Source organism: Lepidochelys kempii, chromosome 20, assembly GCF_965140285.1.
Source record: "Lepidochelys kempii isolate rLepKem1 chromosome 20, rLepKem1.hap1, whole genome shotgun sequence".
NCBI classification, from domain to species: Eukaryota; Metazoa; Chordata; order Testudines; family Cheloniidae; genus Lepidochelys; species Lepidochelys kempii.
Window position 1 is genome coordinate 1,642,338 of NC_136399.1, and position 12,828 is coordinate 1,655,165.

At 63.4% G+C, this 12,828-nt stretch overlaps 2 protein-coding genes across 3 annotated transcripts; one reads left to right on the plus strand and one right to left on the minus strand.

Moving 5' to 3' along the window:
- The first annotated feature begins 3,327 nt into the window (after window positions 1–3,327).
- On the plus strand, window positions 3,328–8,153 carry DRC2 (dynein regulatory complex subunit 2). Its single transcript, XM_078849506.1, is given in 11 exon segments — window positions 3,328–3,410; window positions 4,208–4,346; window positions 5,047–5,214; window positions 5,494–5,663; window positions 5,944–6,082; window positions 6,444–6,641; window positions 6,762–6,981; window positions 7,335–7,486; window positions 7,766–7,909; window positions 7,911–8,012; window positions 8,015–8,153. Coding segments are annotated over 10 exon segments (1,476 nt in total). The 5' UTR covers window positions 3,328–3,410; window positions 4,208–4,217; the 3' UTR covers window positions 8,069–8,153.
- A 465-nt stretch (window positions 8,154–8,618) lies between these two features.
- On the minus strand, window positions 8,619–12,594 carry FKBP11 (FKBP prolyl isomerase 11). Of its 2 annotated transcripts, XM_073318797.2 has the most exons (6): window positions 12,370–12,594; window positions 12,188–12,253; window positions 11,401–11,488; window positions 10,336–10,369; window positions 9,392–9,462; window positions 8,619–8,858 (listed from the first exon to the last, which is right to left on the minus strand). In XM_073318797.2, the coding sequence occupies exons 1-6, from the start codon at window positions 12,475–12,477 to the stop codon at window positions 8,641–8,643; spliced, it is 585 nt and encodes a 194-aa protein (XP_073174898.1). In that variant the 5' UTR covers window positions 12,478–12,594; the 3' UTR covers window positions 8,619–8,640. The 2 variants fall into 2 exon arrangements, with proteins under 2 accessions (XP_073174898.1, XP_073174896.1); XM_073318795.2 differs by lacking the exons at window positions 9,392–9,462; window positions 10,336–10,369.
- Window positions 12,595–12,828: the final 234 nt, after the last annotated feature.

Consider the following 12,828-nt stretch of genomic DNA (forward strand, 5'->3'; position numbering starts at 1 on the left):
ATAAGCTTTCGTGAGCTAGCTCACTTCATCGGTTTCCACAGTATGCATCCGATGAAGTGAGCTGTAGCTCACGAAAGCTTATGCTCAAATAAATTGGTTAGTCTCTAAGATGCCACAAGTCCTCCTTTTCTTTCTGGGCAGAGGTGTAGAATCATAGAATCATAGAATCATAGAATATCAGGGTTGGAAGGGACCCCTGAAGGTCATCTAGTCCAACCCCCTGCTCGAAGCAGGACCAATTCCCAGTTAAATCATCCCAGCCAGGGCTTTGTCAAGCCTAACCTTAAAAACTTCTAAGGAAGGAGATTCCACCACCTCCCTAGGTAACGCATTCCAGTGTTTCACCACCCTCTTAGTGAAAAAGTTTTTCCTAATATCCAATCTAAACCTCCCCCACTGCAACTTGAGACCATTACTCCTCGTTCTGTCATCTGCCACCCCTGAGAACAGTCTAGAGCCATCCTCTTTGGAACCCCCTTTCAGGTAGTTGAAAGCAGCTATCAAATCCCCCTCCATTCTTCTCATTCTGCAGGCTAAACAATCCAGCTCCCTCAGCCTCTCCTCCATAAGCCATGTGTTCCAGGCCCCTAATCATTTTTGTTGCCCTTCCCTGGACTCTCTCCAATTTATCCACATCCTTCTTGTAGTGTGGGGCCCAAAACTGGATACAGTACTCCAGATGAGGCTCACCAATGTCGAATAGAGGGGGAACGATCACGTCCTCGATCTGCTCGCTATGCCCCTACTTATACATCCCACAAATGCCATTGGCCTTCTTGGCAACAAGGGCACACTGCTGACTCATATCCAGCTTCTCGTCCACTGTCACCCCTAGGTCCTTTTCCGCAGAACTGCTGCCTAGCCATTCGGGTCCCTAGTCTGTAGCGGTGCATTGGATTCTTCCATCCTAAGTGCAGGACCCTGCACTTATCCTTATTGAACCTCATCAGATTTCTTTTGGCCCAATCCTCCAATTTGTCTAGGTCCTTCTGTATCCTATCCCTCCCCTCTAGCGTATCTACCACCTCCCCCTCCCCCTCCTGGCTCAGGTGACAGGCTCTCAGGTCTCCCATCCCCAGGGCACATTCCCAGGTCAACACTTCCCCCTCCCTGCTGCGTCACATCGTCACAGCCTGACACCTGGTTTGCCAGCTCCAGCCCTGCCTGCCGGGGGCTCAGCGCAGAAGGGGCTGAGTGGGTTCCTAGTGCTTTGCAGGGCCAGCCAGCGACAGCCACCAGTATTGTTCGGCCTCAAACCCACCTGCCTCCCTCTGGGCTTCATGGCTCTCAGCTGCAGGACAGCCTGGGCCCTGAATCCCCCCCCCACACACACACTATGAGACACCCCCGCCCCATTCTGCATGGGCACTGTGCTTTCTACTGCCTGTCCTTTGTCAAGCACCTGCAATGCCAAAGCATCCACTTGCTTGGGACAGGGCAGTGGGTGGGGGTGGAGAGGCGCATATGGCCAGGGGTAGGGTGACCGGATCTCCCGATTTTACAGGGACAGTCCTGACTTTGGGGTCTTTTTTCTTATATAGGCTCCTATTACCCCCCACCCCCATCCCAATTTTCCACATTTGCTGTCTGGTCACCCTAGCTGGGGGGCCCTTACAGACATCTCTGTAGGGCGCGAGGAGACGCTGATCCCCCCTTGAGAGAGGAGATGAGCCTCCGCCAAGGTTACATCGTGAGTCAATGGCCGAGCCTTGAGTAGAACCCAGGAGTCCTGGTTTCCTGCCCCTGTTCTAACCACTAGACACAGCTCCCTTCCCAGAGCAGGGTACAGAATCCTCTGCTCTAACCACTGGGCAGCATTCCCCTACCAAAGCATGGGAAGAGAACCCAGGAGTCCTGGCTCCCTGCTCTGACTCGCTAGCCCAGGCTCCTTCCCACTAGGGAGCTCTGGAACTGGACATTACTGATATTTTTGGATCCTTGGCCCCTGCTGGCGTCTGCCCTGGCCGGGAGCCCTCTGTGCCCATGGTGGAGCGGGCAGTTGCCCGGGATGTGGAGCTGTGCTCTGCAAGGCTTGGCACTGGGCTGGTTCCAGCAGCAGCTGATGCTGACACCCCAGAGCTGGGTACAGGGCTCCCAGCGCCACCATGGGAACAGGCTCCACCCAAAAACAGGAAGAGGCTGGCAGCATGCGAGGGGAGTGGCAGGTGGGGGAGGGATGTCCAGGGGGGCTGGACAGGACAGTGTGTGTCCAGGGGGGAGGGCGGGCTTGCAAGGTGCAGGGACGCCCACAGGTGGGAAAGGGGCCTGGAGCCAGGGGGGCCAGGCTGCATGTGCAAGGGGTCAGGGAAGTGTTTCCTCCTCCCTCTCCCGCTCCCTCTCCCCTGCAATCCCCTTCCCCAGCCCCCTCCCCCCGCTCCCCTGAAATCCCCTTCCCCCCCCCGCCACCCCCCACTAACCCTTCCCCCACTATCCCCTTCCCCAACCCCCTCCCCCACGAACCCCCTTCCCCAACCCCCTCCCCCCACTATCCCCCTTCCCCAAACCCCTCCCCCCACTAACCCTTCCCCCACTATCCCCTTCCCCAACCCCCTCCCCCCCACTATCCCCTTCCCCAACCCCCTCCCCCCGCTCCCCTGAAATCCCCTTCCCCAACCCCCCCTCCCCCACTAACCCTCCCCCCACTAACCCTTCCCCCACTATCCCCTTCCCCAACCCCCTCCCCCACGAACCCCTTCCCCAACCCCCTCCCCCCACTATCCCCTTCCCCAACCCCTCCCCCACGAACCCCTCCCCTGCAATCCCCTTCCCCAACCCACAACCCCCACTAACCCTTCCCCCACTAACCCTTCCCCCACTAACCCTTCCCCCACTAACCCCTTCCCCAACCCCCTCCCCCCACTAACCCTTCCCCCACTAACCCTTCCCCCACTAACCCTTCCCCCACTAACCCCTTCCCCAACCCCCTCCCCCCCACTAACCCTTCCCCCACTATCCCCTCCCCCCACTAACCCTTCCCCCACTATCCCCCTTCCCCAACCCCCTCCCCCACGAACCCCTTCCCCAACCCCCTCCCCCCACTATCCCCTTCCCCAAACCCCTCCCCCCACTAACCCTTCCCCCACTATCCCCTTCCCCAAACCCCTCCCCCCACTATCCCCTTCCCCAACCCCCTCCCCCCACTAACCCTTCCCCCCACTATCCCCTTCCCCACCCCCCACCCCCCCACTATCCCCTCCCCCCCAATAACCCCTCCCCTGCGCTCCCCGCAGTCGCCGCGCCCGCCGGGTCCTCCAGGCGCAGGGGTCGCTCTCTCCCGCCCGGGGCCCTCCCTCTTCCCCAGAGCGGCCGCTCGTCAGCGCCGGTGCCTCAGGGGCCGCCCCGTCCAACGGAAGCGGCTGTTGCTAGGAGACGGGGGGACGCGACTTGCTGCAGGGTGGGAGGAGCAAGAGGTACCGCGGGGAGGGGCCCCTGGGGGGCACCAAGGGGGGAGGGGGGCCCCTGGGGGCAGGGGGTTGTGGGGGGAGGGGGGCCCTGGGGGGGCACCAAGGGGGGAGGGGGCTATGGGGGCAGGGAGCCGTGGGGGGCACCAAGGGGGGGAGGGGGCCATGGGGGGAGGGGCCCCCTGGGAGCAGGGAGCCATGGGGGGCACCAAGGGGAAAGGGGGCTATGGGGGGAGGGGGCCATGGGGGGAGGGGGCCGTGGGGGGCACCAAGGGGAAAGAGGGCTATGGGGGGAGGGGGCCATGGGGGGAGGGGACTATGGGGGGAGGGGGCCGTGGGGGGCACCAAGGGGAAAGGGGGCTATGGGGGGAGGGGGCATGGGGGGCACCAAGGGGGGGAGGGGGCCATGGGGGGAGGGGCCCCCTGGGAGCAGGGAGCCATGGGGGGCACCAAGGGGAAAGGGGGCTATGGGGGGAGGGGGCCATGGGGGGAGGGGGCCGTGGGGGGCACCAAGGGGAAAGAGGGCTATGGGGGGAGGGGGCCATGGGGGGAGGGGACTATGGGGGGAGGGGGCCGTGGGGGGCACCAAGGGGAAAGGGGGCTATGGGGGGAGGGGGGCCATGGGGGGCACCAAGGGGGGGGAGGGGGGCCATGGGGGGAGGGGCCCCCTGGGAGCAGGGAGTCATGGGGGGCACCAAGGGGAGAGGGGGCCCCTGGGGGGAGGGGGCCATCTGCAGGGGGAGGGAGGGTCCTGTGCTGTGTGGGGGGCACCCCCCTTGGCAGCATCTCACCGGGCTCCCCCCCAGCCCAGCAGCCATGCCGAAGAAGGGGCGCAAGGCGGCCCCCCTGAGCGAGGAGGAGCAGTTGCTGCTGATGCAGCAGAAGATGCTGGCGGAGGAGGAGCTGAGCAAGAAGAAGGAGGACATGCTCACCCAGTTCCTGAAGGCGAGGCCCGGGGCGCAGGCGGGGCCACCCCGCTCCAGGGCCCGGCCGTTCATCCCGGCTTCATGCCAGCTGCCAATTGCCCCCTGGGCGCCGAGCTGGATCCTGGAGCTGGGCAGGAAAGTGGCCGGGGCGGGGGGGGGGGGGGAGCCTTTGACAGAAAAATGTCGACTTTGAGGCCAAAAATCAAAATCCTACAATTTTGCTTCTGAAACACTCCCCCCCCCCGACCCCAGTGCTCAAGGGAGCTGTCGCTCTGGTGCCTCGTTCTCCCGCGTGAGCCGGGCTCTCCCCTCGTAACGCAGACCCAGTCGCGCTATCTCAGAGTTTCTGTCGCACGCTGCTGGGAGATGGCGAAGTCTCTGGAGCTTGCCCAGCGCTTTGGCCTGCAGGTTCCGCTTGAGCTAGTTATATACCTGTAGGTCAGGGGTTCTCAAACTGGAGGTCGGGACCCCTCAGGGGGTCACGAGATTATTACATGGGGGGTCGTGAGCTGTCAGCCTCTACCCCAAACCCCCCTTTGCCTCCAGCATTTATACTGGTGTTAAATCTATAGAAAAGGGTTTTTATTTATAAGGGGGAGTTACACGCGGAGGACTGCTCTGTGAAAGGGGTCACCAGTAGAAAAGTTAGAGAAGCACTCCTGTAGGTGGTTGGCCTGTGCTCCCACCCAGCCCCTGTAACCTTGTGACCCACCCCGCAGGACAAGCTGGCGAAGGAGGAGCATAACAGCACCCTCAACATGAATAAAATCAACCTGCAATGGCGCACAGTGCTGCGGGAAGTCAAGGCCAGAGAACTGCGCAAGGACATCGAGATCCTGAGCCAGACCTTTGAGCGGGTGGTGGACTGCAAGGACAGCGTCATCCGAGTAAGCAGCGGGGGTCCCAGCTGGATGAGCTGGGAGGGGGGTGTAGCTCTGTGGGCCCATGAACGGGGCTGGAAGAGTGGCTAGCAATGCCCCCCCCAGGGGAGGAAGTGCTGCAGGAGGGCAAACACCCTCAAACCAGGGTTCCATGCACCCTGCAGCCCTTGCTACCGCTGAGCTTGCTGGGGCCAGGGAAGCTGCACTCAGAGGCTCTGCACTGCTGCACTCAGAGGCTCTGGGGCCGGCGCTGCAGTGCCCAAGCGTTCTCTGTCGTCCGTACAGTCGCTGGCCAGGGACCTGTCTGAGGCAGAGGCGCAGTACACTCATGCCCTGTGCAGCCACCTGCACAACATCGACCAGTTGCTGCAGCTCCAGCGGTGCCGCCTCGGGTACCTGGATGAAGATTACAACACTGAGCTGGAGGCCCTGAAGAAGGAGTTTGAGACAGAAAGGTACTGGGGCAGGGGGAAGGATTGCCTGCTTTGGGGGAGGACACAGGCAGGCAGGTGATAAACACAGAGATGGGGAGGCAGCTTGATGGTGCCCCAGAGCCATGAGCCCTCATCCCTGGCCACGAGGCTCTTGTGCTGAGCCCCAACTGCAGCCCCACTGTAGAGCAGCTCCCCAAAGCTCTCTGCGTAGCCATCAGCTCCAAGGACTATCAGCTGCTCTCCCTTCCCCTCCGCGTGCCATGCTGGCTCAGCCCTGGCGGCTCACCTGCGGCTTCCCCAGGAGGATGATCATCGAGCACCATGACAAGGAGAGCCGCTACCTGCAGGACGTGCTGCTGGCCCTGGAGCAGAACTTCAGTGAGAGCGAGTACGAGGCCAAGCTGGACTTCCAGAGCACCAGGGACGACGTCAAGAACAAGGTCTGGGCTGAGGCTGCTCCATGCCAGCCTGGGGCAGGGGAGGGGTTTGGTGACACCAGCCTTCCTCTGGTTCTTTAGCCAGCAGCTCGTGGCTGACTCTGGTGAGGAGCCCCTCCTCTTCACACTCTTATGTGTGCAGGCCTTGCTAAGGCACAGGGTATGGGCAAGAGTCCATCTCTACCACAAGGTCCTTCCCACTGCCAGCTTAGGGGCTGCTGCCCAGTCTCAGTGGGACCAAAGGCAGGGAGCTCCCCTCCTGAGGTTTGGGTTCCTGCCCTTGGGGTGGGCTCTGCAGGCATGGCTGGCCTGGGGAGTCAGGTGGCTCAGGGTGGCTGAAGAGCTAACATATGTCTCCCCACAGAACCTAGAGGAGAAGCACTATCTGCGTGTGCAGCTGGAGGGCACAGTGGAGGAGCTGTGGAAGCGGTTCCAGCAAGCGCTGAAGAACTACACCGAGGCAACAGAGGACCGGAAGATTGCATTTGAGGCCCTCAAGCTGAAGGATGAGAAGAGCTCCAAGGAGATTGAGATGCAGATGAAGAAGCTGCTGAAAATTCAGGTCAGTGAGGCTGCCCCACCCCAAGCCCTGGCTGTAGGGAACAGGCCTTCTTGGAGGGTCATGGGATTCCCTGTGTGCTGAGCTCCTCACTGACTGCTCTGGGCACCATTTCCCTGCCAGGACTCCATTGGCATCCTGAAGGGCAAGATCACGGCACACATGCGGGAGGCCGAGGAGCAGAACCGGCACGTGCGAGAGGAGAAGGAGGTCGTGCTCAAGCAGCTGCAGAAGCTCAAGAGCCAGATGAACCAGACCAGGGCCAAGGCCAGGAGCAACCTGGCCAAGCTCACTCTGGAGAGCAGCACTGCCCTGAAGAAGCTAAGGGGCATCATAGAAAAGGTAAAGGCCGGAGTTCCCTTAACCCTGCAGGAGGGGGCCTCTGTCCTGCCCTCCCATGCATACCTGGAGTAGCACTGGCCAAATGCAGCTCACAGCTGCCCCTGTCCAGGACAGACAGCAGACAAGTCCCAGCCCTGCGGCCCCGGCTCATGGGAGACTCGCTTCCCCCAAACCCATTGTCCCTTCCTGGCCCCAGGGAAACACTTCTCCTGCCATCCCTTTGGGTTGTCAACACAGTCCAGCATCCTCCAGGAAAAGCGTCCCTTCCTGGTGTCCAGAGCACGCAGCCATTCTCCACTGCTCGCCGAGCTGTCCCCAACCGGCCCCGCTAAGGCATCGCTTGCCCCACAGGCAGAGCTCTCACCCTGAGGCTGGCTGAGATGTGTCGGAAGCTGGAGACCGAGGAGGAGAAGGTGCTGCCATTCTACGCCTCCTCGCTGAGCAGGGAGGAGCAGGAGGAGGTGGAGCAAATCTCCCTGGAGAAGCCTGGGGAGCAGCTGGCCCGGGTAAGGGGTGAAAGTATTTGGCCTGGTCCTGGAGCCCCTCCCTCCCCATCAGGGTGCTGAAAGGGAGGGCGGGGGCCCAGATGCTGGGGGCACCAAGGGCAGGCTGGCATAGCTGGTGGAGAGCGTGTGCCACACCGGGTGGCTGGGGAGAAGGTTGCTGAGAACCGTGCACTCTTTAATTGAGGGGACAAGCAGAACTAGATGGGGTGTATTGTGGGAGCTTCCCCCAAACCAGTACTGCCCCCCCCCCCAACTCCCCTCTGCCCTTTCCAACTGCAGCTGATGCAGGACTACCTGGGCCTGGAGCACTTCTGGCAAAGGTACAACAAGGTGAAGCTGGAGCAGCTGTCTCTGGAGCGGGAGAAGGCAGCACTGCGCCAGGAGAACCAGAAGCTGCGCCTGCTCCTCAAGCAATACCTGGACTGGGATCTCGGTGAGCGATGAGGTGCTCAGCCAGCTCAATCCACTGCTCATCCTCAGCCCCCAAGCCCCGTGCGCCTGGGCCCCGCTGGCAAAGCCCACTGCAAACGGCCCCTTCACAATGTCATTGAGGCTGCCCATGAGGTGCCACACATCCTGTGAGCCGCCCACCTGCCCAGCCCAGGCCATGCTGGGAACTGCGCTCTGCGAGCGGTGGCAGCTCGTGCCTGGTGCGTGCAGCTGGGAGAGTCGGCCGTGAGGAGCGGCGAGCGCTTCCCCAGCGGTGCTGTCCCACTTGCTGGGGAAACTCCATGCCCATAGGAAGCTGCCATTAAAGGGTTGAACTGATCGTAGTGGTGACGCCTGACAGGGAAGTGTAGGGGAGCCGAGGGCCATCCAGGCACATGGCTCTACCCCAGCGTTGCCAAGCCAGGCTGGTAACCCTGGTGCAGCTCTGCAGCCTCCAGGCCAGGCCCTGCCCCAGGGAAGCACAGCCCTGGGATTGCCTGATCCTGGGAAAGGGCAGGCAGGTGGCCACTGTGAGCAGGATGCCTTCACTCTCCTGCCCTGTCTAAGTCCTGGGAGCTGGCTTGGCCCTGCAGGGTTCAAGCTGGTCCTGCTGCTCCAGCCCCCCCTTCAGGAGGGGACCAAAGGGCTTCCCCCACACCCTCTTCCCCAGGGACCCTGACAAAAGCAGCCACAGAGCAGGTGCTGACACTGTGGGGAGGGGAGGTTTATTTCTTTTTGGCCTTGTTTCTCTTCTCCTCCTTGAGCCTCTTCTTGGCCCCCCGGGAGCTGCTGGCCTTGTGGTAGAGGTGGTAGCCAATCAGGCCCAGCAGAGCCGGGATCAGCCCGATGCAGAGCAGGGGCAGCACGTCATTCGCCAGCTTCTGCCAGTAGCTGGCCTGGGAGAGGCCAACCAGCTCCACGTCGAACTGCAGCACGGCGTCGGCTGGGGAGAGAGGGGGCACAGCTGAGCTGGGCTCTCCCACACACATGGCAGAGGTGGGAGTGGTCCTGGCACAGGGCATGTGGTCAGTGCCCAAGCTTCTGGGAGGGCACCAGACAGCGCTGCTCCCCCGGAGCAGGGCACCCACACGCTGCCCCACCCAGAGCAAACCAGAGGCAGCTGCAGCTCTGGGGAGTCCCAGCCCTGCCACGTCAGCTCCGGCAGCCTCTCCAGGCAGGCCAAGGACTGAAGGGGCTACAGGGCGAAGCTCCCTCGCTCCTTGGCGGGTCGTGTGGGGCACAAGGTCCAGCTCCGGGGCTGTCCGTCAGCCTGGCACTGAATTCACCAGGGAGCAGAATCTGTAGCAGGTGTTGCTGGGTAACCAGAGGGCTGGGGGGACCTAACAGCAGCCTAGTGCTCTCTGCCCTGGAGGGGGGGTGGGGGGACACGACACCAGGGCATGGCTCTGAGACTCAGGCCGATGAAGGAAGTTCCCATGTCCAGCGAGGCTGGGTAGACAAGGAGGCGGCAGTTACCTGGGACAGTAGGCGGGGATCCTCGCTTGCCATAAGCCAGCTGAGGCGGGATGATCACCCTCCGCTTCTCCCTGCCAGGCAGAGGGAGAGGCACATCAGAGCGAGGGCCCAACCTTCTGCCCTTTGGCAGCATAGCCACAGCCCTGCCGTTTGCACGCAGCATCCCCTGCCCAAAGCATCCCATCCAGCAGGGAAGTGCGACCACAGCACAGGACCAGAAGTGCCTAATGCCGCATCAAACGGAAATTGGGCATGGGTAGAACGTAACCGACAGAGCTGAGCGGTGGGCAGGATGCTGAGGGTACCAGCCCATGTCTGAGGAGATGGGCCTGGAGGTGTTTGAATAAACAGAACGCGTTCGGGCCTCCTCTCCAAGGCAGCACGTCCAGCAGCAGGTGGTTGGGGGGCACTGGCTCAGTGACTGAGAGCAGCTTCCTGCGAGGTTTCACATCCAGCCCCTGACCCGGTCCAGCCCTGGGTGGTCTAGTGTCAGAGCCGAATGCTCATCTCCAAGTGCTTGCAGGCCTGTGGCTAAATCCCAGCCAGGTGCACCTGGCTGCAGAAACCCAGTCCGCATGAAGGGAGCTCCTTGCCCCTGCCCCCAGCGGGCAGCCCAGCCCAGAGGGCAGGCAGAGAGCCCTTTCCTGCTCCAGGAGATGAGCACACACCAACAGCCAGGCCCCAGGCCCAGCTTCCTGGAGAGAAAAATGCAGATGCAGCAAAGAGCTGGGCCCCCCGCCTAGGCTCTGACCTGATTTTTACCATGTTTGTGTCTCCAGCCCCCTGCCCACTCTGCTGATCCAGCCCCATGGGAAGCCCATACCGGGAGCAGAAGGGGAGTGCCGAGGATCCCCATCTTGTCTATTGCTTTGGCGGAGAGCACTGACCCAGGATGCCTCTCCCCAGCCACACCACTCTTGCTAGCAAGCCAGGGCCTCACTTACCCAACGCACATGTCTAGCAAGCTTTGCTCCAAGCCTGGGAGGAGGGAAAAACCACAGAAGAACAGACAGATCAGGGGGATTCTCTGAAAGGCTTCCCACCCTCCTGGATGACAGGGCCACTTTGGGATCGCTCATCTTCCCACCCCCTATCCCAGGAGGCCTCCCTTCCGAGCCCCCGACCCCGCTGAGCTCCGGCAGGCTCACGGCACCAGGGGTTAAGCCACCGAAAGCTGCAACAATGAGCCAGTGACAGTGCAGGCCGGAGTGCCAGGGAAGTGGGAGCCAAGGGTCTGGAAGGTTCTGATCATTCCGCCGGGTAACAAGAGAAGCCTCCCAATCGGAGCCCGGGCCAAGTTGGGGAATTCCCAATACTCCCCCCCAGCCACCCCCAGACCCTGCTGAACGTCGACAAGGGCTGGACTTGGGTGGGGGGAGAGAGATTCTGTCATGCAAACACCAGAGCAAGGGCCAGTGGCCCCTTCACAGACTCACTGCATGGCTGCAGAGTGGCCAGGCAGGGGAACATGTCAGTGCGTTCCAGGGGGCAGCTGGATCGGATCAGTGCAGGGGGCCCATGGGGCACCGGATCCTGCCAACAGAAACCAGCCAGAAGAGACTCCTGCACCTTCCACTGCAATTAGTATGCCAGTAGTGCCTAGAGGCCCCTGGCGCGCCGGGTGCTGTACATGCCCTGACTGAGAGCAGGGGCCCCCATCTTGCTGGGCACTGCACAGGCCCCACCAAGATCGGGGGGGGGGAAATCACTGCACAGGACCGAACCAAGATCAGGGGGCCCCCACCGCTGCACAGGCCCTGACTGAGAGGGGGAGGGGGCCTGTCACGTCAGGTGCTGCATCGGCACAAATGGAGACAAAGTCCCGGCCCGAGGAGCTCCGGCTCTGTGCAGACATGGCAAAGGGCGGGAGCCGGGCATGGCTTCTCGCAGGTGGGGGAAAAGGCCCAAAGAGTTTAAGTGACTTGGCCAAGGGCACGCACGGAGTCGATGGCAAAGGCAGGAACAGAGCCCAGATCTCTGGAGGCCCATCGGGGCCCAGGCGAACGTACCAGGGATCACTTGTCTTTTACCCAGCTCCACCTGCAGGGGGTCCCGCGAGAGCGAGGTGTCGATGATCCGCCCATCCTCCAGGCTGCCCTGCGGGGGGACATTGACACACGCGGGTAGCCCCCAGCCCGGGCACCCAGGCACAGGGCCCTGTGGCGGGGAGGCTGCTGAACCCCTGACGCACACAAAGGGCCCTGCCCCGGAGACACCGGCACCATCCCTAGGCCTCCCTGGGGGGCAGCGGGGACGAGCGGGCACCGCAGGGCGGGATGCAGACGTGGCAAAGGTGGCAGAAGGGCTGGAGTTCTGCCTTCTGCCGCTCCTGGGAAGGGGGCACAACTTGCAGAACCCCCCCCCACCAATACAGGGGCACTGTCCCGTCCGTCCCCCCCCAGACACAGGGGCACTGTCCCGTTTCCCCCCTCCAAGACCCAGGGGCACTGTCCCCCTGCCATCCCCACGCCCCAAAGACACGGGGGCAATGTCCTCCCCCCCACAAGAGACTGTGCACGGTCCCGTTCCCACCCACCTACCCCCCCCCGCCAAGACACAGGGGCACTCCCGCCAACCCCCTCCGCCATGTCCTGGAGACGGGGGTGGTTCACTTCCCCTGCCCCAGCCGGGGGGCGGGGGGGGGGCTCAGTCACATCCCGCCCCCCGCCCCGGGACCCCGGGCACGGCCACGTGTGGAGCTCGGCGGCGCCCTCCCGTGGCCGGCCCCGCCCCGGGAGGGAGGAGCCGCCCCCCCGTGCTGACGTGTCCTGCGGCTCCCCCCGCACCCCCCCTTACCGTGTAGTGGATCTGCACCGTGTCCCCCAGCGCCGAGCGCGCCGCGCAGTCCTCGGGGGGCGCCACCTGCGGGGCGAGAGCAAAGTGGGGGGGGTCACAGCTCCGGCCCCGGGGTCCCCCCCGTCTCTCCCCGCCCCCCGCGGGCTCAGACACGAGCCCAGCGCCCCGCTCCGCTCCCTCACCAGGGTCTCCAGCTGCGGCGCGCGGGGCGGGGTGTCCCCGCCGCTCTCCCCCCGCGCCCCGCGCCCCAGCAGCACCAGCAGGAGGGCGGCCAGGGGGCGCGGCAGCATGGTCAGCGTGGAGCCTGCCCGGGAGCCGCCGGGCCGCGCAGTGTGTGGGGGGGGGGCCGCTAGCGCCGCCTGGTGCCCTCCCAGGCCGGGGACTTCATGGCCCCCCCGGCAGCTCCGCCCCCGGCCCAGCCCAGGGACACGTGCGAGTTGAGGCCGCCCCCCCCCCCCCCCCCCCCCGCGCACTAACACTGACGTGGAATGTCAACACACCCGCCAGTCCCGGCCCTCACCCTGGCGTCGGGCCCGGAGTCAGGGCCACACAGGAGCCCTGGGGCTAGGCCAGGCAGCAAGACACCTTGTGGGGGTCTGGCTCCAAACTCGGGGTCACTGTGTGTGGGGGGGAGTTGTGAG